Source organism: Trachinotus anak, unplaced genomic scaffold (assembly GCF_046630095.1).
Source record: "Trachinotus anak isolate AG129_WGS33_773 ecotype Australia unplaced genomic scaffold, CSIRO_AGI_Tana_v1 ptg000011l, whole genome shotgun sequence".
NCBI lineage: Eukaryota > Metazoa > Chordata > Actinopteri > Carangiformes > Carangidae > Trachinotus > Trachinotus anak.
This window is the reverse complement of record NW_027273862.1, coordinates 464299-486754: the sequence shown is the minus strand read 5'-3', so window position 1 is coordinate 486754 and position 22456 is coordinate 464299. Positions and strand designations below refer to the sequence as shown.

At 40.1% G+C, this 22456-nt stretch overlaps 1 protein-coding gene across 4 annotated transcripts in view; it reads left to right on the top strand.

Annotated features, from left to right (window-relative positions):
* arnt2 (aryl-hydrocarbon receptor nuclear translocator 2) overlaps positions 1-21881 on the top strand; it is a 66263-nt gene extending 44382 nt beyond the window's left edge. For all 4 annotated transcript variants that reach the window (XM_071489632.1, XM_071489633.1, XM_071489629.1 and 1 more), the window contains 7 exons: positions 6457-6532; positions 6955-7078; positions 7310-7412; positions 7692-7830; positions 9865-10015; positions 18544-18689; positions 18832-21881. In XM_071489632.1, the coding sequence (XP_071345733.1) occupies positions 6457-6532; positions 6955-7078; positions 7310-7412; positions 7692-7830; positions 9865-10015; positions 18544-18689; positions 18832-18930 (838 nt within the window). In that variant the 3' untranslated portion in view covers positions 18931-21881. The remainder of the gene's footprint in view (positions 1-6456; positions 6533-6954; positions 7079-7309; positions 7413-7691; positions 7831-9864; positions 10016-18543; positions 18690-18831) is intronic.
* Positions 21882-22456: the final 575 nt, after the last annotated feature.

Here is a 22456-nt window from a genome sequence, read left to right as displayed (position 1 = left end):
CAAGACAATTAGTGAGGTCACCCCCTGATGTTGGGTTACGGTCATGGTTGTTAGCATTAAGGTCTCCAACAACTAAAACTACACAAAGTTTTACTTTTTCACTGACCTCTGGCTGTGTATTTTAATTCAATGTTGTTCTTGACAATAGTCTGATAGACTCTAATAGTTTCCCTTTGGGGACAAAGTCACCAATGCTGCTGGGTTGTTTTATGGCACAAAGGACGAGGAAAATTTTCACAATAGCAGACACACACTGTGTAAGAAGCTAGATAGATGAATCAAACCCAGGCCTCAGACCTTTCATCATGTAACTTTCAATAAACATCACTGAGATTTATTGGTAACATCAGTTAAAAGGGCAACAGTGTTTGAGATGAGGTAACATTTCTCTTAAGAAGGGACCATCATTTTATTTCAGTTTACTTTATGAGCCATAGAGTTGTAGAAATAAATACAGTTGGAAAACAGACTCCACAGGTTAATAACTGAACTATATATATATGTGTGTGTGTGTGTGTGTGTGTGTGTGTGTGTGTGTGTGTGTGTGTGTGTGTGTATGTAGCAGTGAATATATGATATATGGATCTGCGGGAAGCAGGGAATTTAAATAAGAAAGGGAATTTGCAATACCACAAGCATGGAATGAACTGTACCAGTTGTTATTACCGTAGTATCATTTGTTCATAACATGGCATATTTTGAGTGTAATTCAGTTTGTCCTTGGGTAGAGGATGAGGTTTTCCACTGCTCTGGTTCGATCAGAAATGTCAGTGAGTGACATCATTCACCTCATCTTTCCAGCTGAGTCAGAAATAATACTGATACTGTCCAGACCTTTGGAAAGAAACCGTGTCTGTCCTCAGACTATTCAAGACACCAGGGATAATATTTACCTACTTTTATTGACCTCCATGTTGTTAACAGTGTGTTGAATGAAAAGTGCTGAGTCTCAGTCGCCTGCTCTGCTCCGCTGAGCTGCCTCTTATTTGTATTCGGTGAGTCTTCAGCTCTGAAATACAAGTTTAAAGACAAGGCAGCAGACAATTACACTGTTTCCAGAACACAAGATAAATGATTATGATGAGCGATAAGCACCCTGCAATGTAAGAACCCAAAGAAACCGACACAACAACAAATGTCAAATGAAAGATTTAAATAGCTTTCCCTAAATTTCAGGCAATAACATTTATAAATGAGCAATCAAATATATATCAAAATAAATAGTACAAAGTAATATTCACTGAAATAGATGAACTGTTTATTATTATAAATTATCATTCCATGTTTTAATATACAGTAAATCTATTTCAGGATGTTTTTTAATTTCACTGCAAATGTTTCTTCTGCACTCTTTTCTTCATTTAGTGCAGAGACAAGTTTGTCTGCCACATTTCATTAGATTGATGAATTGATGAATTAATGAATCAATACGAGTGTAATGTTGACATTTGCACAGAAGTTTCTGTTGTCATTTTGCAACAGTCTAATCTAGGTTGCATAAAATGTAACCAGTAGATATGCCACATGTAATTGTGACAAATCACTCCTGAGATAGACTGAACAGAAACCTGCTGCTATTGGAAAAGAGACTCACCACAGTGAAGGAAAGGCCATTAGTCTAGACCAGGGTTATTCAAATACAAATCTTCAAGGGCCACAAAGATGATTTTTAGTGACTCAAAGGTCCATTTATTGAGGTCGGTCAGGCCAGTTTACCATTAAGTTTAACAAAAATAAATCAGCACCTCCATAGAGTCGTAACAGGTAACAAACAAACATATCAAGATCTCAGGAATCAAATATAATGAAAAACTATTTTACATGAAACACAGCTTAATGAGAGAAATGGCATTTTGTGTCTTTTGCCAGTCTTTGGAACTTTGGCTCAAATGGTGTGATGGCCAGGCGAACACACTGTTGCAAGTGTTCATTTGTGAGTGCACTGCGGTACTGGTTCTTCACCACGTTCATTGTTGAGAACGCAGATTCACAGCAGTAGGTTGATGATAATTTGCAACACGCCATTTTCGTGCAACCTTTTTTTTTCATGCGCAATCTAGGCTCCCTCCCCTGCTCTCTGGCAAAGTGACAATGCGAACGGCTTCAAAAGCAAAAGTGAAACTTAAAAATGCTGTCTGTGTATCGTTGGCATGGAGACAAGTCTTGATAGGTATACGTGTCGACCCAACCAAAACACATACTGAAGAAATAACAGTTCGGGGGCCACAAACAGGTGGCCGGATGCCTATTGAGTACCGCTGGGTCTAGACTTCCTCCTAACGTTATTGACTACAGAGCTGATAATTGCCAGTCAAAAAGAAAAATGTTTTTTGTCTGCATGATTATAATTGTCTGATGTTAGGGAGGTTTATATGTGTGATTTCACCAGATATAATGACCAAAATACTAGAAGCGCTCTGAGCAGTTAACCTCCTCTGAGCAGGTGGGCAGCAGACCACGCACAACATGCCTTTCCTCCCACCAAGGCACCAAAATACCAAGCTGGCACAGTGGAGGAAATAAGCTCAGTGTCTGACAGGAAAATACCAGTTCACTCATGCGTCGCTGCTTTTCTCACCGTCAGTAGGCGTCAGAATAGAGCCCTTCATGTCCTGTTCGTCCTGCATGTGCATTTGGCTGTCATCGCCAGAGGAGGACTGCCATGAGCCAAACCAATTGATAATGTAAACACGCAGCTAATAGTTTTCAGTCACATGTGTGTATATACATGCATGTGTGTTATCAGGCATGAATCACTGCCAACAGTTCCCTCAGGCTGAGGTGGCAGAGCATTAACAGAGTATGTGTTAGATTTATGAGGTCGCTATAAAAAAAAAACACAACTCGTTTATCAGAAAGCTACAAAGTTCAGAGGCAGGTGGCCTTCTGCAGCAACTCACAGCAAGATTAATATCTGTGTCTCGCCTCTCTGCATGTGTGCACATGTTAAGTAATGTGTGTTTTTTTAAGTGGGAGCATGGTACGGCACTTGCCTTAGACTGTTGACAGTGCACATTAATGAGCTGTCTGTTGAATTTGTGCAAAAACAGCTCAGTATGCAGAGTGAATGTGTGTACTCAGGTGCTGCATGTTTGGACAGTGCAGTGTAAGTGGTCCTCTGGTTATATGCTGTCTGCTCACTGTGGGACAGAGCTAGGTAGCACATATTTGTTGAGGAAGTGTTCATCTGGTTCACAAAACATGTGTGGACCACTGATGTGTTCCTACCAAGTGGAAATCTTTGTCAGACTGGATTATTCCTCAGTTTGGTACTTGGAGATGAGCACACACATCAATAATAAAGTTAACACTGAATTAATTCACTCTGCACCATTTGTGTGGAAGTGAAAACAGAAGCACTGATGTAATTCCTGGAGCTCAGTGGAAACAGCGCTCTGTGACAATCCTATGTGATAAATAGTGATAGTAATGATAATGGCGATGAGGGATGAGCTTGTCCCTGGAATTGTGTTATCATTTAATTATTGCCAAATATGATGCTGGCAATGATGATGGTGTATTAATTATTAGAATCTGACTCATAGAAGTTACATTATGTCTGTAAATTGTTGACACAGTAGTGGTGATAATAACCCACAGTTTTTGTTCATGGAATTGTGATTTATAATTATTTTAGATTACTCTTCTCATCTTAAGAACCAAACAGTTTTGTGCATATGGTTGGGGAATGACAGTATAATTGGCAAATTGTGTCACATTTTGTTTCATTCCATTTGCTGTAATAATAAATACAGTTTTAAGATCTCGTGCATTATCCTAAATTTCCCTGAAATTTTTCATTTGGTCTTTCAAGTTAAAATGTTGTAATTTATCAACTTATTATGATTGTTGCTGGCACAATTGTTACTTTAACTGCTTATCAGTGAGTAGACAGAGAAGATTTCTAGCCTCTTAGATTTCTTCTTTCCCATTGTCTTTGTCAAAATGGTACAATTTGGTTGTCAAATGTAATTTTAGGTGTTGATTTGAAAGCTTGGAATCATGGATAAATAGTGCTGCTGATGTGTCCCATTTTATCTCTGTGCAGCAGCAGACCACGGCTCTGTGACACTAACGTAACGCTTAGCAGAAGCTAATTTCTCAGCTTATTTTGCTGCAATGAATGTGAGGAGGCTGTGGAGAGAGAGAGTTGATTTACTCCAAAGCACTCCCTGCTTTTTGTCAGGCCACATCTATGCGTAAATGTGTACTGTATGTGATGGAAGAAGTGAGGCCTACACAGGGCACAAGAGAGTAAGAGAAAAACAGAAATATTATTTATTATTTTATTATTATTGATAACACTATTACCTATCGGTATTACTATTATTATTTTCACTTTTCAACAGAATGCAGCTGTTGATTGTTACAGCTGTATCCCTCTCCACCCCCCACCCCCTCTCTCTCCACTCAACCCAACCGGTCGAGGCAGATGGCCGCCCACCCTCAGTCTGGTTCTGTTGGAGGTTTCTTCCTGTTAAAAGGGAGTGTTCCTCCCCACTGTTGCAGTACTGCTCTTTGTGAGAGCTGTTGGGTTTCGCTCTATAATATTGTAAGGTCTTGATCTTACCCTGCAAAGTCCCTTGAGGTAAAGTATGATTTGGTGCTAAACAAATAAAATTGAATTGAATAAAAAAAAATATATTTTTGTAATATTTTCCCTAAGGTCAGGTGATGCTGAGTGTGTTTCCTACATTGTGGTTTATGTTCAAATGGAAATACAGCAGCTAACTAAATACCCACAAACTCCATTAAAATGTTTGAGGCTGTTCAGGCTCAGGTAAAACCACTTATACCTGTAAGAATTTTTAGATTTGAATTAGAAATATGTGCTCACAAATTAATTTTTTATACCACTGACATCTGCCTGGGTTTGTAAACATTTTATCAAGGCCAAAGATTTATGAGCTGCAAATACAGCTGTTCAGTAATATACTGTCTGGTTTATCGTTCATCATGTTTGTCACTTCAGAGATGGACTTTCTGAGGACCTCATTTTACACAGCACACATTCACTCATTAAATACACTCCTCCATCCATCATGTCCTGTCTCTCTCTTCATTTGCTTCTGATGAGATGTAGGGATTTGATTTCAGTGAACCCTTTGAATGTCTATATCATCTGTTGTGCTTCAACTTTCCCATTCTCTTCGTAGCCTTGTGTTTTATAAAAGCATAAATTCGTCAGAGCTCAAAAAATTTTCTTGAACTTTTCACTCGTGTAGCTTTTGTTGTAATCTTTCACACCTCAGTGGCATCCTGAGTTTAAGCATCAGAAAGGTTCACAACTGTTTGTTGAAATTGTTGCAGGCGTGGCCGTATGTGTGCACTCTCTGTTCCCATGGTTGGGGGTGGTGAGTATCACAGCAGGGTTAATTTAGATGATGAAAAATATTCATTGCCGACCTATTTTTCAAAAACAAAAATGAGATTTAAACTAAATAAACAGTAAACTTTGAAAATGACAACTATGACAAAAATAAACACTAATGTGGACATGCTTTAATGCAAAGTCTTATTCAGCCTCCGGCATACATCTGTGGGAGAACACACTGCGTCTCCTGATCAGTGAAACAGTTTCCTCTGCTGTTCAGAAAGTGATCTAGCTGCTTGACCTGTTGCTGCTTTACTGTTTATAAGAAACAGCTTGCCATGTGTCGGTCAGTAATGTTATCACGTTAAATGTTCTTGCCAGAAACAGATTTATGGACTAAACTCATGCGCAGTCCACTGAGAATTATGACTGACCTTTATGATAAGGTAACACATCTAGGTATTGGGTACAGTATTTAGCCTGCTGGTCCTACAACCCAGACTCAGATAAATGAATAGACTAACAAATAGATCTGATGCAGTTATGGACCACATGGAAATCCTCAGCTACTAACCACCTGTAGCCTCAAGCCCTGATCACAAATGTCTTACTGGATCTTTGCTTGTTATTAGGATTATATGACAGTCCAATACTAGTTATTGATCAAGCCACATTGTATGTATGTAGAGGACACATTTTACAACTTCTATCCTGTCAAATGCCAGAGAATGATTCAACTTAACTGTACAGTCAAATGTGTCACACATGAGCGAAGCTAAACCTGACACAAAAAATCACAGATCCACTAACAGAGACAGTCTCCTTCAGTTGACCGTTTACACAAATGGCCATAATGGTGGTGGTAACATGTTTGTCGAGGAAGTTTTGACCTGATAACAATTTAACTTGGAGAGCAGATAAATTATCAGTTAAAGGTCCCATATTTCACAGTTTTGTACACTTGTATTCCAGTGTCTCCGATAACCACTTATCATCTACAGGAATGTTACTAAATATTTATCACCTTACTTATCAAATGATATTACATTTAAAATGAAGGTAGGTAATTCAGTAATGCATAGTATGTGTTGGTTTGGAGTGTGAGATGATGATGGTGTACGTGGTGTGTTGTGTTGTTGCAGGCAGCTACAGCAGCAGCAGCAGGCAGAACTGGAGGTTCACCAGAGAGATGGACTGACTGCCTACGATCTTTCCCAGGTAACCCTTTGCTTCGGAACTACCTCACGACCCCACTTAGCTGGTGCAAGACGCCTCCAGATTCTGTCTAATTTTAGGTAAAATAAGTGGATATAATGACTAAATAATGTAATTTTGAAGGCAATGTAGTATACACCGTCATTTGGAGACAGTGATGTGCCTTGTATTCAAAACAAACTAGAATTGTCCTTTAATCACAGCTTCAGTAGAGCAGACCAGAAAACAATCAATGTTTGATGATGGGAACATCAGAAGTAGGAGTACAACAAGATCTTCTTTTCTTTTCCTTCTTACTTTTGTCTGTATATTTGTGTGGATTGTTAGTGTTATTTCTTTATGACCTAAATCAAATCATCCCAACCAACTCTGATGCCCTCGTCCCTCCTGCCCCTCCTGCCTCCCATTATGTGCTCCACCCTCAGGTGCCTGTGGCCAGTGTCAGCAGTGGAGTCCATGAGGCAGGGAAAAGCATCGACAAGACAGAAGCCCTGTTCTCCCAGGAGAGAGACCCACGCTTTGCTGAGATGTACACCGGCATCTCTGGATGTATGACACACACACACACACACACACACACACAGAATCACACTGTATACACCTCATACACACATCCTCATGATTTTTGGTTTGGCTTTGTATTCCTGTTCATTACCTGTGCTCTCTCCTCTGTTATTTCTATAATGCTAACCCTGCTGTGTGTGTGTGTGTGTGTGTGTGTGTGTGTGTGTGTGTGTGTGTGTGTGTGTGTGTGTGTGTGTGTGTGTGTGTGTGTGTTAGCGGGAGATAAGAAGATGATGGTCCCCTCCTCTACAGCTGGAGGACAGCAGCTCTACTCCCAGAGCTCTCCTTTCCAACAGGGGCACTCTGGCAAAAGCTTCAGGTGCGTGCCAGTGATGTGTGTTGTTCAGAAGGCTGCATCCATAACTCAGTGGGTTGACATTTGTTGTGATAGCAGTGTGTCTCTCTGGATAAAAGTGCAGCCTGACTTAGCGTCATATTTCACAGTTTTTTTTGTTTGTGTGTGTGTGTGTGTGTGTGTGTGTGTGTGTGTGTGTGTGTGTGTGTGTGTGTGTGTGTGTGTGTGTGTGTGTGTGTGTGTGTGTGTGTGTGTGTGTGTGTGTGTGTGTGTGTGTGTGTGTGTGTGTTGTTGTGCACACAGTTCCTCTGTGATCCACGTCCCTGGTGTGAATGACATTCAGCCATCAGGCTCGTCTAACCAAAATCTAGCTCAGATTTCCAGACAGCTCAACCCAGGCCAGGTGGCATGGTCAGGCAACCGACCCCCTTTCTCTGGACAGGTAACACACACACACAAATACTTGCACAAACAGTGTCTATTGCTGGAGTGAAACCTTGTCTCAATAATAATAAAGTCAGCAATCTCCATGGTTGCCTTGATTGCCAAACTCATTTCCTCTGCTCCCCATGTACCCTAGACTCCCATCCCTAATGCCTGTTAACAGATGGACTTGTCTTATTGCCATATTTTGTGTGTATATGTGTGTGTATATGTGTGTTTCACAATCTTGCTGAGGGAATGTGCTCAGGATATGTTTCTTAACAGGCTCGTCTGTCTTCCACACACACTGCTGCACTAGTCAGTTCATTCCACTGCACTAACTCTAAATGCATCAGGACAACAGGAGCCAGATGATGTGAGGGATGAGCAGACATGAAGAGCTAACCTGTTATTCTTCAGTGCAGTTGCTTAATATTGGAGAAGCCCATGTGCTCAAACTATTCTCGAAAACAATGAGTGGTGCTGGAAGAATTTTAACTGTGCCACAAAATCATCTGGTTGTTCTGGAAGCAGTACAAGCCTCCATTTTGTGTTTTGGTCTGACATTCTTACAGCAGCTGGGTGTTTGAATTACAGGAGCAAAGACAAATCAGTCTGTAGGTCACTGGAAAAATATTTGTTTAATAGCAACAACCCTGCCTGCACATTAACCACTGAAATCCTCTAAATTCAGCTGATTCTGACATGTTTGGCTGTTTGAAGCTACTCCTGTTGTAAACTTAACTGCGTTCCTCCAAGGAGTATCTTCTGGCAATGTCATCCCTGCACACAAGCCAATCACAGTCCAGTTCCAGTCTGTGGCTCCCTGACCTACAACATCCTAACTAACACTTACTTTGCACTTTTGTCGAACTTCTTTACCTGATTTTCCTTTTATTGAATAGATGTAGTAGTTAGTCCTTACACCAAGGTCTCCTACTGCACTATAGCTTTAGTGATGTCCCGTACTTGTAAGTCGCTTTGGATAAAAGCACCTGACACTGAGTAAATGTAAACTTGGTCAACAGAGCTGTCTTCAGCTCTTGTCTTCTTCTTCATCTTCATGAAGCACACAGATGTGCTTCATTTTTGCGTTTTTGTTTGATTAAATGAGAAAAGTTTAAATAACAAATAGTAATAATACTATTTGTAATTACACCGTTTAATAATAGTTGGAATTTTGCAACACAATAATCAACCAAAATACTTTACTTTACTTTATGAATGGAATGCAGTTTTAAGTTTGTTTTATCTAAGTCGATTCTAATTCTCATATTGCACACTGACACAATTTGTTGTGACACAAACAGAACAGCAACAAGTGAAATTTGAATGGGACTACTGTGTTGACTCATTGGGGGTCCTAATGCAGGGTCAGGCAGAAAACAGGATTGTCCCATGAAATAGTTGAACTTAGCTCAGTTTTTGCCACGAGTCAGTCCAGGGTCATCCAGCAAATCAAATACAGGCAACCATACATGCCTGGTAGGTTACTGTGTAATGTAAACACTATATTACTACTGTTTACCTTGCCATTTCTGCAATGAAAGATAACACAAGTGCTGACACATTAACTTTCCAAGGTTGTAAAGTCCTTCCTCTTAGTCTTATAGACTGCTGCTATGGTGTGAAACAGCTCCTTTTGTTGTGTTAACATAAGCTTGTTTTCAGTGTGAACTCCAGCTTATGGGTCATGTTGACTCCTTTACAAATATAGTAGCTGGATCAAGCTCATTTAGCACATTTATTAATCAGCAAATAGTGTCACAGTGTCAGATCATTTCTCATGGGTATAAAATCAATATTAACACATTAACCTTAATTACAAAGAATGTTCAACCTTGAAAATCAATGTTTTGCACATTTCATATCTAATGGAGGCATGAATAAGTAATCATGCTTTTCTTTGTGTGGAATCTTGGTTAAAAAGATTGAAGACACTGACCTATGAACCCTGGATCTTGTATTATATCTTTACCTTTATCTTTTTTCTTATTCTGTATAGTTACAACCCTGATCTGCTGTGTATTTAACTAATATCTGTGCTCCCCAGTCCAGTAAAGCCCAGTCCAGTCCATTTGGTATTGGTTCTGGCCACAGCTACCAGACCGACCCAGCCTCCTACAGTCCCCTGTCATCGCCAGCCACTTCCTCTCCCAGCGGCAACGCCTACTCAGGACTGACAAACCGCAGCACAGCTTTTGGTGAGTCTTCGGCTTTTATCCTCATTTATTTCTGGGTGATCTGTTATGTTGTCCCACCTGTGTGGTATGTGGTGTAGGACATTGATTTGTTGTGGAACTTCTTCGTGTTTGTGTCTCTGTCTGCAAACAGAATCTTGTGAATATAGTAACTGAGCAGTAGAAACATGCAGTACCTACAGCAGAGTTCCTGTGCTGTAGAAGATCTTATAAGGTCAGACAGAAACTTTCAAATCAATATCACCATATTAATAATGGTCAACATGGCAGCGTGTGCAGATGCGGCAGCCTCTCACAGACCAAATATTTCAGCTCTTGACATTGGGAGTTGAAACTGAAAGTTGTTGGAGCAATAACATGCAGCTGAGGTTGTTTCGAGACAGGCTCGAATCTTGATGTAGAAGCCTGTGCATGGTGGAAACAAAGCAAGAACAAATTGCAGAGGTTGTAGTGCTTCTTTTTGACAGGTCATATTCTCACAAATGATGAAGGAAGCAGCTTCTCAATTATTTTGTTATCAACTCACTGTGTAGTTGTTAGTCAGGGCAGCTGTAATAGTACAGCCCAGCTAACATGGCTTTTCTTAACCAGACCAGTCATGATCTAGCGATCTTTAAAACCAGATTTTGTTGAAAACTATTTGTTTTTTTAGATCAAAGTCTGACTGTATTCTCTGCATTTAGCAAGTTCTACATGATCTCATGCTCATATTTCTTGGCATAAGATGAAAGTAAAATCCTTTACAAACACTTAGGTGTTATTGCACAGCTTGATAAGTGAGAGGTCTCCACAGTAATGGTGGCTTATTTACTTCCTCCTATCACCTGGATTAGTCTACAGAACTTGTGCCAGAAAATATATTTTACACATTGGGCTGACTGTAAACTTTTACATGTGGTCGCATCACAGCAACAACCTGAGACATCATCACAATCGTTTCCTTGACCTCTCTCCACTGTAGTGTGGCATCACGTGGAAGAGTCAACTGCAAATGAGCTTCACCCTTTTAAATATCAGTCAGTGTATGTCACAAGTTGTAACCTCTGTACTGTCAGAAATGTTTCCTCTTCTCATGTGAAGGCACCTTAATGCTTCTTCATGAAGCAGTGCTTAGGTGGTTGTAAAAGCAGAAAGAACCTGTTGGCAGGTATGTTGGTACCTGTTTCAGATGCCAAAGATATTCAAGAAGTGATAAAATCCCCTGCATCAACACCTTAGTGTGCTGCTAGTCCTTCAGTGTCAGTAGTTTAAGCACAACGGTAATATGATTCATTTTGTTTTGTACAAATGATATCCATATACTAAATGGATGACATGATGAATAACCATTACACCTTACCAAAGGGAGAAGAGAGAGAAGATTGGTGGTATTTTCAGACCTTAACTGAGACCAGGTTACAGTCACTATGCATTCAAATCAATTAAAAAAGCTATTTCCTTGCTTTCAAGTCTTACTGGCTTATTTTTGTCCTGGTACAGAGGTGATAACATGGGACGGGGAGAAAAGCAGACAGAGCCACTCAGTCCAGAGTCACTCATTAACTGTTCCATCCACCATTAGTATAAATTATTCAGCATGGCCTTCAAAGCTTTTTTCTCACCTCACACTGTGTTAACAGCTCACACACACCAGCCTTTTTATGAGAGCCATGAATAACACAGCAAGGTCGCATCTGATAAGTGCTCCACTGACAGACTGGCACAAGTAAAGTTGTGGGTGATGGTCTGCATTGAGTTGTTAGCCTGCTTAGACATCCAATAGCGGTGTTTAACAGTGGCTTTAGAATGTGTCTGTTTCAGCTTCAAGCCGGATGCATGTCAACAGAGGTTCATTTCCCTCAGGGAAACCCAGACATCACACACTTGAGTCACAAACTGACTTCTAATTAGGGAATTATCTTAACCGCTGGTTTCAAACACCTGTTTGATTTACCTATAGTAAAATACTAAAATAAATAGATAGCCCAAACAGTTTTCTATATGACACATATACTGGTGACTTCTAGATTCAAACTCCTGTTAACAATTATGAAGATATTATAGAAAGAAAATATTAAAAATATATAACTGTAGAAGTTTTTTGTCGCTCAATAAATAAATGTGCGTCTCATTGTTTGACCAAAAATTTTAACAGAATGACTGAGACTGTGAAGGTCGAAAGATGTTTTCATTTACCAGGCAAGCTGGGCCTAATGAAGAGATGAGCGACTCATACTAGGGACTGAGAGTCAGGATATCTTTGCATCTGGTGCTTTGATTCTGACTGTTCTAACAACAGATTGTAAAATGATATTGGCCATTCCAGAGGACATTTATAGACTGCAAAACTTCTTTCAAGGACTTTTGGAACTTGCTAAAACAAACTGGTGTGGTACAGTTGAATAAAATATATTTTCTGTGCCACTTTGTAATGTTATTCAAGGATATTGACAGCAAATCACATAGTATAATATATTTAATAGAATATGATAGATAGATAGATAGATAGATAGATAGATAGATAGATAGATAGATAGATAGATATACTAATGTCTACTAATGTATGCAGTGTAGAATAATAGTCCAGGTCATGATCCACTGCCTTTCTCTGAGGTGTAGAACAGTCTGATGGCAGTGTGAAGGATTTCCTGAACCTCTCATTCCTGCAGCGCAGAGAGATGAGATGCTGGCTGCTGTTGTAGCTGCTTCTCTGACCTGCCAGAATGTTGTGGAGAGAGTGGTTGGTGTTAGTGCTCCTGCTAAGCACAGACTCAGCCTTTTAACCAGCTGGTCCAGTCTTCTTGTGTTCTGGTCTGACCTGCTGCTGCCCCAGCAGACCACAGCAGAGAAGAGGACACTCTCCACCACTGACTGATAAAACATGTGCAGCATTTCACTGCAGACGTCGAAGGACCTGAGCTTCCTGAGGAAAAAGAGCCGACTCTGTCCCTTCCCGTAGATGGCATCTGTGTTCAGGGACCAGTCCAGTTTACTGTCCAGGTGCACACCTGGGTATTTATAAGTGTGCTCCACCTCAATTTCCTTCCCTTGAACACTGACTGGTTGAAGTGTGGGTCTAGACCTGTGACAGTCAACGACCATCTCCTTGGTCATGGAGGTGTGTGTCCAGAAGGAGGCAGTTCTTGTTGCTCCATTCACTGAAGGCCATCATCAGATCCCTGTACTCTCCTTCCTGTTCATTCCTGATACACACCACAATAGCTGTGTCATCTGAGTATTTCTGGATGTGGCAAGACTCAGAGTTGTGTTTAACGTGACAAAATCAAATATTGGTTAAAAAATGAAGAAAAACATGAATATTATAGTGTAATCTGCACCATATACTGCTTCAGACACATCACTTATTTAGAATGGTTGTGGTACAGGAGTAGTTTACACCAGTTTTCCCCATTCTTTTTCGTTCTATTAAAAGGTGCTCTTTGTTGCTCTGTGTTCTGTTACAAATAGAACAGGATAATGAGACTAACAGAACACAATGACTCATTCCATTATTTTATGTACGAATAAAAGAGGAATCCTTTATATGCAGATTGCTATAAAATTGACCACAGTACTATAACACTACTGTTACAAACAAGATTGCACAGGGTAACTAAAATTGTGTTAAAACTTTTTTTGTTTTGAATTATAAAATAATAGTATAGCAGCAGGTCATTTATCATTTACTTGGCTATTTAGTTTATTCAAAATTACCTCATATACCTCTTAGCTTTGTTGTTTTACTCTTTGGGGGTGGAAAGAGTATCAGTTCTTCATCTTCCACTGTCCCACTGTGCAGCCAGCAGCCAGTGTCTTCACACTGTGTGTGTCGCTGCTACTGCAGCTCTATCTGTCTACATAGAGTTTGCAGGATACTTGAATGTTGGATTTCTAATCATTAGAAATTAATTATGATTTATTTTTGACAGAAAATACCACTGTCTCCACATGCAGCTGCTAAAATGGTTAAAAAATATATTTCTTCATGTCTATGACATGTTCAGATTCAGCCACAGACAACTGTAGTGGAAGGTGTCAGTTTTGTGTAATATTGCTGGTATGATGTCAATATGACATCAACAGGTCTTTTCTCTCTCTATTGTTGCCGGGAGACACACCAAACTTCTTGATCACACCTGCACCCCTGGTTGTTGATGCAGTTATCTGCTAGCCAATCAGCCAATCATGTGACAGCACTTCATTGCATGAAATCTTAGATCACAGATACAGGTCAGGAGTTTCAGACAGTGTTCACATCAAACATCAGAGTGACTTTGACTGTCACATGATTGTTGGTGTCAGACAGTTTGAGCATTTCTGAAACTGCTGATCTCAGATTTTCACAACAGTCTCACAATCAGATTTACTCAGTATGGAGTCAAAATCATTAATCGTCCATTTCCAGTGATGAGGGAGGTTGGAGGGAATGGTCAGACTGGTTCAAGCTACAACAGCAGAAGACCATGCCAGGTGTCTTATCAGCCAAGAACAGAGGCAGCAGATAGTAGGGTCTGAATCCTGAGTCAGCATCACAAATCCATGGTTTCTATCAGAGTACTGTTGTTGACCATGTTCATCCCTTCATGGCCACAGTTTACCATCTTCTACTGGCTACATCCTGCAGGATATGCTTCATGTCACAAAGCTAAAGTCATCTCAAACTGATTTCATTAACATGACAGTGAGTTCAGTGACCTTCAGTGCCCTCCCCCCACAGTCTCCAGACCTGAATCCAGTTCAACACCTTTGGGATGTGGTAGAACAGGAGATTGGCAGCTTAAATGTTTAGTTGACAAATCTGCAGAAATGATGTGATGCAGTCAGGTCAACGTGGAGCAGAGTTTCAGAGGAAAGTTTCCAACATGTTATGGAAGCAGTGACATGAAGACCTGAGGCTGCTTTGGACCAAAGCTCACCACTGGACCACCCTGCACCCCAGTTTAGATAGTGAAATAGCCAATAGCAAACCAATAGCTAGGAGTCTTTCTCCAGTGTGTCTCTCTCATAGATGTGATTGTCAGAGTAAGCCAGAGCCAGCTAGACACCAGGAATCATGGCAGTCAAAGTATTCAAGTTACTTTTGTGACCCGAGACAGGATATATAGGACACTATCATATGTGTTACTTTTTAATTTAACATAACTATTTGTTGCATGCATGTTTATAATAACTCAGTTTCCATGATGCAAACACTGCACAGTCTAGTTAGATTAATTTTTTCAATCACCAGGCCCAACCTAAACTTGCCCTGTAGAGACTATTGATGCCTGCACCAATTTCATGGAGTTAATCCAATAGTTGTGGTGACCAAAGCTTAAACAGAAATTTAACAATTTTGATGACACCAGAAATGTATTCTGCTTCTTCGTCTTCTGGTAAACATCTGTCTTAGTCTGACAAAACAAACAGAAATTAATCAATAATGAAAATAATTTATGCAATTATCACTGAAAATGAAGGTGGCGTGCTAGTCCAGGCATTGCCATTTTGTGGTGGACCAACATTTCTTATTCCAGAGCCATTGTGGCTAAAAATTGGACCGTAGAACACAAAAGGTTGAGAAAGCTTTTGTGTGTTCAGCTGCTCAGGGCTCAGGACTTGTTGTTTGTTGAAAACTTAATAAATAAAGCACCAGCTGATGGCCTTTTAATAGAAACACACATTAGCCAGATGCATTATCTCTCTCTCTAGTGGTTTATTCATTTGTTCTTTATTTCCTCTCTTTTCTTCCTCCTCGAAGGCTGATTTTTTTTTTTTAACTCAGATTTTTATGAGCCATGTATTTTTACTCTCTCATTGTTCTCTCCCTCCTGCCAGACCATTTGAAGGATGGAGTCAGTTACAGCCATTCATTTGCTGTTTCCAGTATTCATTAATAATGAGGTGTTGTTTACCCTTATCCTCTCTGCTTTCCATTTCATGTATGCTCAACTCTCCTCTGCTGTGGTTCCTCTTTTTTATCAGCAACTCAGCATCTTGCTTCTGCATTCTGTTTGTTATTCTGAAACAACTAGAGGGTTCCTGTGCAGAGGGAGGCTGACAGCTTATCAGTCTGCTTTGCTTAAATGTACTCAGTAGGCTATAAAACAGCCATGAATGTCTGTGACTGACTGAGAAACTAAGCGATAGAGTTGCGTGATGAAGTTACACCATTGGTCGGACAAGACTATGACTTTTCCCATTGGCTGTTGTTCTTTAAAAATGATTTGGTGTAAACAGTTTCTATTGCATTATCAGGGGGTGTTTACAGCAGAACAACAGTTTTCAACTACTGTACTTCCTTAAATAGTGACCGGGGATTTTATTTACCTTAACTGCCAGCAAGTTGAGCTCAATGAAGACCTAAACTGGTCTTTTTTTGAGACAGGCTTATATTAGAGGCCAGTCTTTATTTCTATTTCCCTCTGTTTGATACCATACTGGTATTTTAGTACAATGTCATTTAAGTTAGTACAAACTCACCACTTTGTAAAACTGTCTCAAAATAAAAGCCCTCTAGTGGTCTGTCCTCTAGTCGACAGAAACCCTTTATGGGTTCAGGGCTTTTTGTTGTGCTGATGTGCTGCAGTGAGGGTAATGTCTGATTTCTGGCATGAGAGCAACAGCAACCAGTGTCAGTGCATCACGTATTAGACGAAGAGCAAGGCAAAGAGCATGAAAGAGAATTCTCATCCTTCTCATACAACTGTTAGCGTGTCAGTGTGGGAGAAAACTACTTTTAACTTGTCTATTCACTGTAAAACTAACTACCTCTTACCTCTGTGTTGTGTTCAAGTTCAACATCCCCTGTTTATCTTGGAGGATGTGAACAGGGACAGTTTGATAGAGTTCCACCAACACTTTTTGTGTAGATGGAAGGTTTACTGCAGTTGTATATAGTTTTAAGTCAGGGGTCGGCAAGTAAGTTTGGCCTAACCCATTACATGTTGGGCCAGAACATAATCAAAGGCTAATTTGAAAAAAAACTGATTGATAAAAATGCAACTTAAATTAACTTTATTGTGTGGCCACAGTCATATATAGGTTTGACTGATTCATTGAACTGGTGTTATTGTTTCATATCCCATGATATATTCGCTATTTAAGAGGTCCATCAAGCAAGCAACAGAACCTTTGGAACTTCCTGTCAGAACTTTTCATAATAAAAGCTAAAAGCTTGTTTGAACTATAGAATTGCAGAAAAAAAAAAGAAACATTCTTGCGCTTTTTTTTTTTTTTTTTTTTTTGACAAAATTGCTAAAGAGGAAGTGATCCTGTGGGTAACTGTTACTGCTCTGATGGAGATCTATTGTAGAACAAGGCGCTGTTCCCTGCTCCTCATGTGACACGGTTGTGTCTGTCATTCACTCTCAACGTGGATAAAAGTATAACAAGCATCTTCAGGTGGGAGGAGATTCTCTACTTCAACATTAACTACATCTTAGTGTGAGACTGTCAGTTTGATATTGTAAGATTAAAGAAAATCATTATCAAAATAATCTGCCGGGTCAGATATCATTGCTGGTGGGCCAGTTTTGCCAGTGGGCCACCAGTTGCCAACCACTGTTATAAACATTAGCACCTTAGTCAACATGAATGTATGCTCCATAAATATCTGAAGGGTTAAGTTCCTGACTTACAGTTTCCTCTACAAATAATTAGGGCTGTCACAATGAATTTGTCTTTTTTTTTTTTTTCAAACATTCCATTTATCATTTAGATTGGAGAGTGACAGAAAATCGTGAAAAATTGACGAACATCCCATAATAATTAGTTTTGCCTGACCAGCCATCCATTACAATAAACAATATCACCAACAAGTGAATGTTTGGCATTGATACTTTATAATTGACTTCAATTCTTTGTCATAATTGTTGATGATTATTTTTGTGTTGAACTGTTTAATTAACTAATCGTTATGCACTAATTGGGATTATCTTAATTATTTTAGTTTAATGTTTTGTTTTGAAAAACAGGCAACAAAAGTGAAACAGTAAATACAGTAAACCTCCCCCAGATTAAGAATTTTAAAGAGGGGGAGTGATGCAGCATCAATCAGCTGACAGTGGCCATATACTGTGGAAAAGGAAAGAATACAAGGAAAAGACTTGAAGAAAGGAGGATAAAGCAACACTTAATGTAATTACCAATTGACAGACAAGATTAATTAGACATCATCAGTCAAACAGAGTGACAACTTCTTTTTTAAATTTGAAGTGATAGCAAGCTGCATTACTTATCTGTGCACCACTGCAGCTCAGGGAATAATGGTCATGATGATAATGGATTTACAAAGAGGATGATGAAGACGGTCGACCTGTCTGGTATCTATGACTGAGGATTCAAATTAAGTTTGAAGAAGCTGCATAAATGATGAAGTTAATACCTAATGAGGCAAAAGGAAATATCATTTAAGTCTGACTGGACTTTATGTAAGAATGTAACCCTGTGTGTGTGTGTGTGTGTGTGTGTGTGTGTGTGTGTGTGTGTGTGTGTGTGTGTGTGTGTGTGTGTGTGTGTGTGTGTGTGTGTGTGTGTGTGTGTGTGTGTGTGTGTGTGTGTGTGTGTTCCAGATGTGTCAGGGGAAAGCAGTCAGAGTGGAGCCCAGTTCCAGGGTCGCCCCAGTGAGGTCTGGTCCCAGTGGCAGAACCAACATCACTCCCAGCAGGCCGGGGAACAGCACACACACCCCAACCCCAGCCAGACAGAAGTCTTCCAGGTAACACACACTCACTCACAGCAGTGTGTCTCCAGCTGCTGGCCACTGACCACTGTACACAGATATGTGATATGTCTGATAAGAGCTGCCTGTCCTCAGCACACCCCTCACCTCTGAGCCCCCCCTCCCTGTGTCTCTGCAGGACATGTTACCCATGGCTGGAGATCCCACCCAGGGAACAGCCAACTACAACATCGAGGACTTCGCTGACCTCGGCATGTTCCCACCCTTCTCTGAGTAAAACCCCCTGCTCTCCATTACACTCCCTCTCAGAACTGGACTGATGTTTGCATTCATCTCTGTGTTCTCATGTTCTGTCTCATTTTTCTACACCAGTGCTTAAAAGTTTTAGAACACCTCAATTTTTCCAGTTTCTATATATATAATATGCAGCAGTTCAGGTCCAGTGAATAACCTCAAATGCCATAAAGGTCAGCTGTAAACAGTCCGAGGTAAAAAAAAAAAAAAAAATGGAAAATGAAGTAAATCTCATAGAAAAACAGTGATAAACAAACTGGTTCATTTCCAACTCTCCTGCAGCACTGGAAGCAAATGATGCTTTGGAAGTTAATGCAAAAAAAATGGTACAGTTTGATGACTTACAAACCCTCTGCCTGTACAAAGGCAGTATTGGAACAAACTGTTCTGCTACACCCTCTGTTGCATTATTAGGACAGTACTGTGCTGCAGGATGTAGGACTGTGTACTGCTGTGAGAGTGCTGAGAAACAGACCAGTAGCAAAGGAAGGCAGGGCTTCATCCTGCTGCAAGATAATGAGCCACAACATTAGAGGAACAGAAGCAAACAGAGGCTTCACATGATGGAAGATCAGCACAGTCTCCAGACTCTAAAGCTCATGGAGCTGATTTGTTATGAACTGGACAGAAGGTCAAAGCAAGGCAAACTACAAGTGGGAACTGCAACAGTGTTTCATTTCCATTTAAGAAAGAAGCCCACGAGTGTGTTCAGCTGCTGAATCAATCAGAAATTTAGGATTTCAGATTCCCTGATCCTTTTTTTTCAAATCTCTATTATTTATTTGTTTGATGCTTTAATTTCAGAAACACTGTAAATTTCAGTAACTGGATAAATGCAGGTGTTGTAAACCTTCTGAGCGGTAGTGTAACCCGCTGGATCACCAACACACGGCTGATGTGCAGCACAGTGAATGTCTCGGTGCACTTGTCATTCACACACATACAAACAAGTCCACAAGTGTTAAGGCTGCAAGACCCGCAGTATGTATCTGTGAAAATACACATACCTCATCGCTGTAAAGAGGAGCACTGCTGTCAGATGGAAGGAACATCGGTCAACCTGCATCAGCTCTTTGTCTGTTGTCAGAGTCTCCAGCTCTTTGAACTGTCTCAGTGTGACCAGAGGAGGTCAGTCAAGAGGTCAGAGACGATAAGTGAAGTCCAATTCTCCACTAAAAATCTATGTCCACATGTGACATCATGTTTGTCAGCTGTTCATGTCTGCAAGTGTCCACAGTTCATGACTGTGAAAGCTACACATCCACTGCGCCCAGATATATATCTGTGTGTGTCTGCTGCTGTCTGCATCCACATCTTTCTCATAGTGAATCTGAGGTGATTTTCAAGATGCAATAATTACATCTGAGGAAAAAAAACATTTACATACAACAATAACAAGAAAGGGAGAAGCTCTGTCATGTTCAAACACACAGTGTGATAATATCACAAATTTACATTGCTCCTAAAAACGAATGGTTGTTTCTGGACAACTGTTTATGGACCTAACAGGGCATATGTGATTAGACCATCACCTCAGTCTTGGTGATGGTGTTTATGGAGAGCTAACAGTACCATGGTAATTCATCATTACTTATCTGTTGAGGAAATTAGGTCTGTAATACTCCTGAAAAGTTTCCCAAGATTATGAGAGTTCTTGCTCAAACGGGTAGTGACTGAGGAGGAAATCTAAAACGCATGCTATCTCTGTGCACAGTGAGCACTGTTTCTTTTTCCACTTCTTGTAAAGACATGGGCACTGGCAGTCTCTCTGGCACACAGGTTAATACATGGTCACCACACGGTGCATACAGCAGTGTGGCACTAACACACAGGGTCACACATTAGATGTGCTGGTATCATCAGTCAGTACGTGTCACGGCTCGTTGGATATTCAACTCCATCTTGTTCATTACGAGTCCACAATAATTGTGTTATTGTGCTTTCTGCGTTCTCACACTGACTTCTTACACTGACTGAGAAAACATGAGTCAGCTGATGACTGTGTGTGTCTGGACGCTGGTGTCAGTCACTTACCTCACAGTACAAAACAACCAGTAGACTATCAACTCCTTTGTTAATACCTGCAGTGAGTGTAGAAAGCATGAGCTGACAGCACGTCAGTTGCCAGGACGTCACACAAAGACACAAAGTGAGTGTTGACGATGTTCACCTCCATCTGCCTCGTGCAGCCTCTTCACTGCCTCTGCCTCAGCAGCAGCAGAGGAGAAGCTGCTGCTGTCCTCGCTCTCTCCATCAACCTTATTGTGTAAACTATATGTAGTGATGTCCAGAACTCTAGAGAAAAACCTGAGGCCAGTACAGAAGGATTCTATGTGTAAATCAAACAAAAGTAAACAAGAAAAGAAAAAATCAACTCATCGCAGACAGTGCTGAACTAAGGCTTAAAGTGCACTTCATGAAGCTAACTGCTAATCTCACCAGCCTGCTTTAAAAGGGAAAAACCGCCATACCGTCGAAGCAAAGCGCAGTATTTACTAGTGTATTTGGTGTTCTTCAGCTCTCGCTACTTGACTTAATTACTTAATAATCTTTTCAACTATTAAGAGATTGAATAATACTTTCTAGTAGGGGAGCTTTTACATGATAGATTGTATAATGTCTCTGACAGACGGTTGGGAGAACCTCGAGCAGACATCGAGTCCTTTTGCTAAAGATCTCAAATTGATGTTTTTTTTTGTAAATAATGTGATTTTTATGTCGACTCGTGTTACTTTCACACAGTACATGTTTTTTTGTGTAGGTTTTAATGATATGTGTGCAATGTGAGTACATATTTAACTATTGGTATTTAGTTAGTCTGTCAGTCTGTACATTGAGTTCTAGACCTGTACAAATTGTGTAAATGTGAACCATTATTTTTGTGTAACAAATTGTGCTTGTGACAATAAATTCTCATTGGTTACGTGGCTTCCATTCAAAGTTTTAGTCTCCAATTGTTCAGGCTTACTTAACATTCAGACCTGGGTTTGTGAAGCGTGAAGTCTTTCATTCTGATTTTCTTCAGATTTCAAAAATAGTCACAACAAGTCTAACTACTGAGAGGAACACAAAAGCTGTCACTACACCGCTGTGGCAGCAGTCTGTCCCCGAGGTGCAGTGATATTTCTTTAAGGCGCACCTATGACACGTGCACAGCTAGGTTGTGGCTGATTCTGAAGGATATGTGGATATGGATATACAGTGGAAAGTTCACATCATTAGTCAACTATAAGTGAGCACATGATCACAGTTTCATCATGCTGACAGTGTCACATGCTTATAGTACCACTCAAACCAAAAAGAAAGGAACTAGAAGATGATGAAACAAAGAGAAAAGGCCTGGAATGGACTCAATCTTATAAGATCTTATGTGGGGAGCGGGAAAAATAAGATGCCTCACTTACTAATAGTGTATCTTTTCCTCATGACCTGAATCATTCTTATTCTACATTTGATAATCCCTTATCTTGATTTTAAAGAGAATGGTAATTTTGACATACTCACTAACA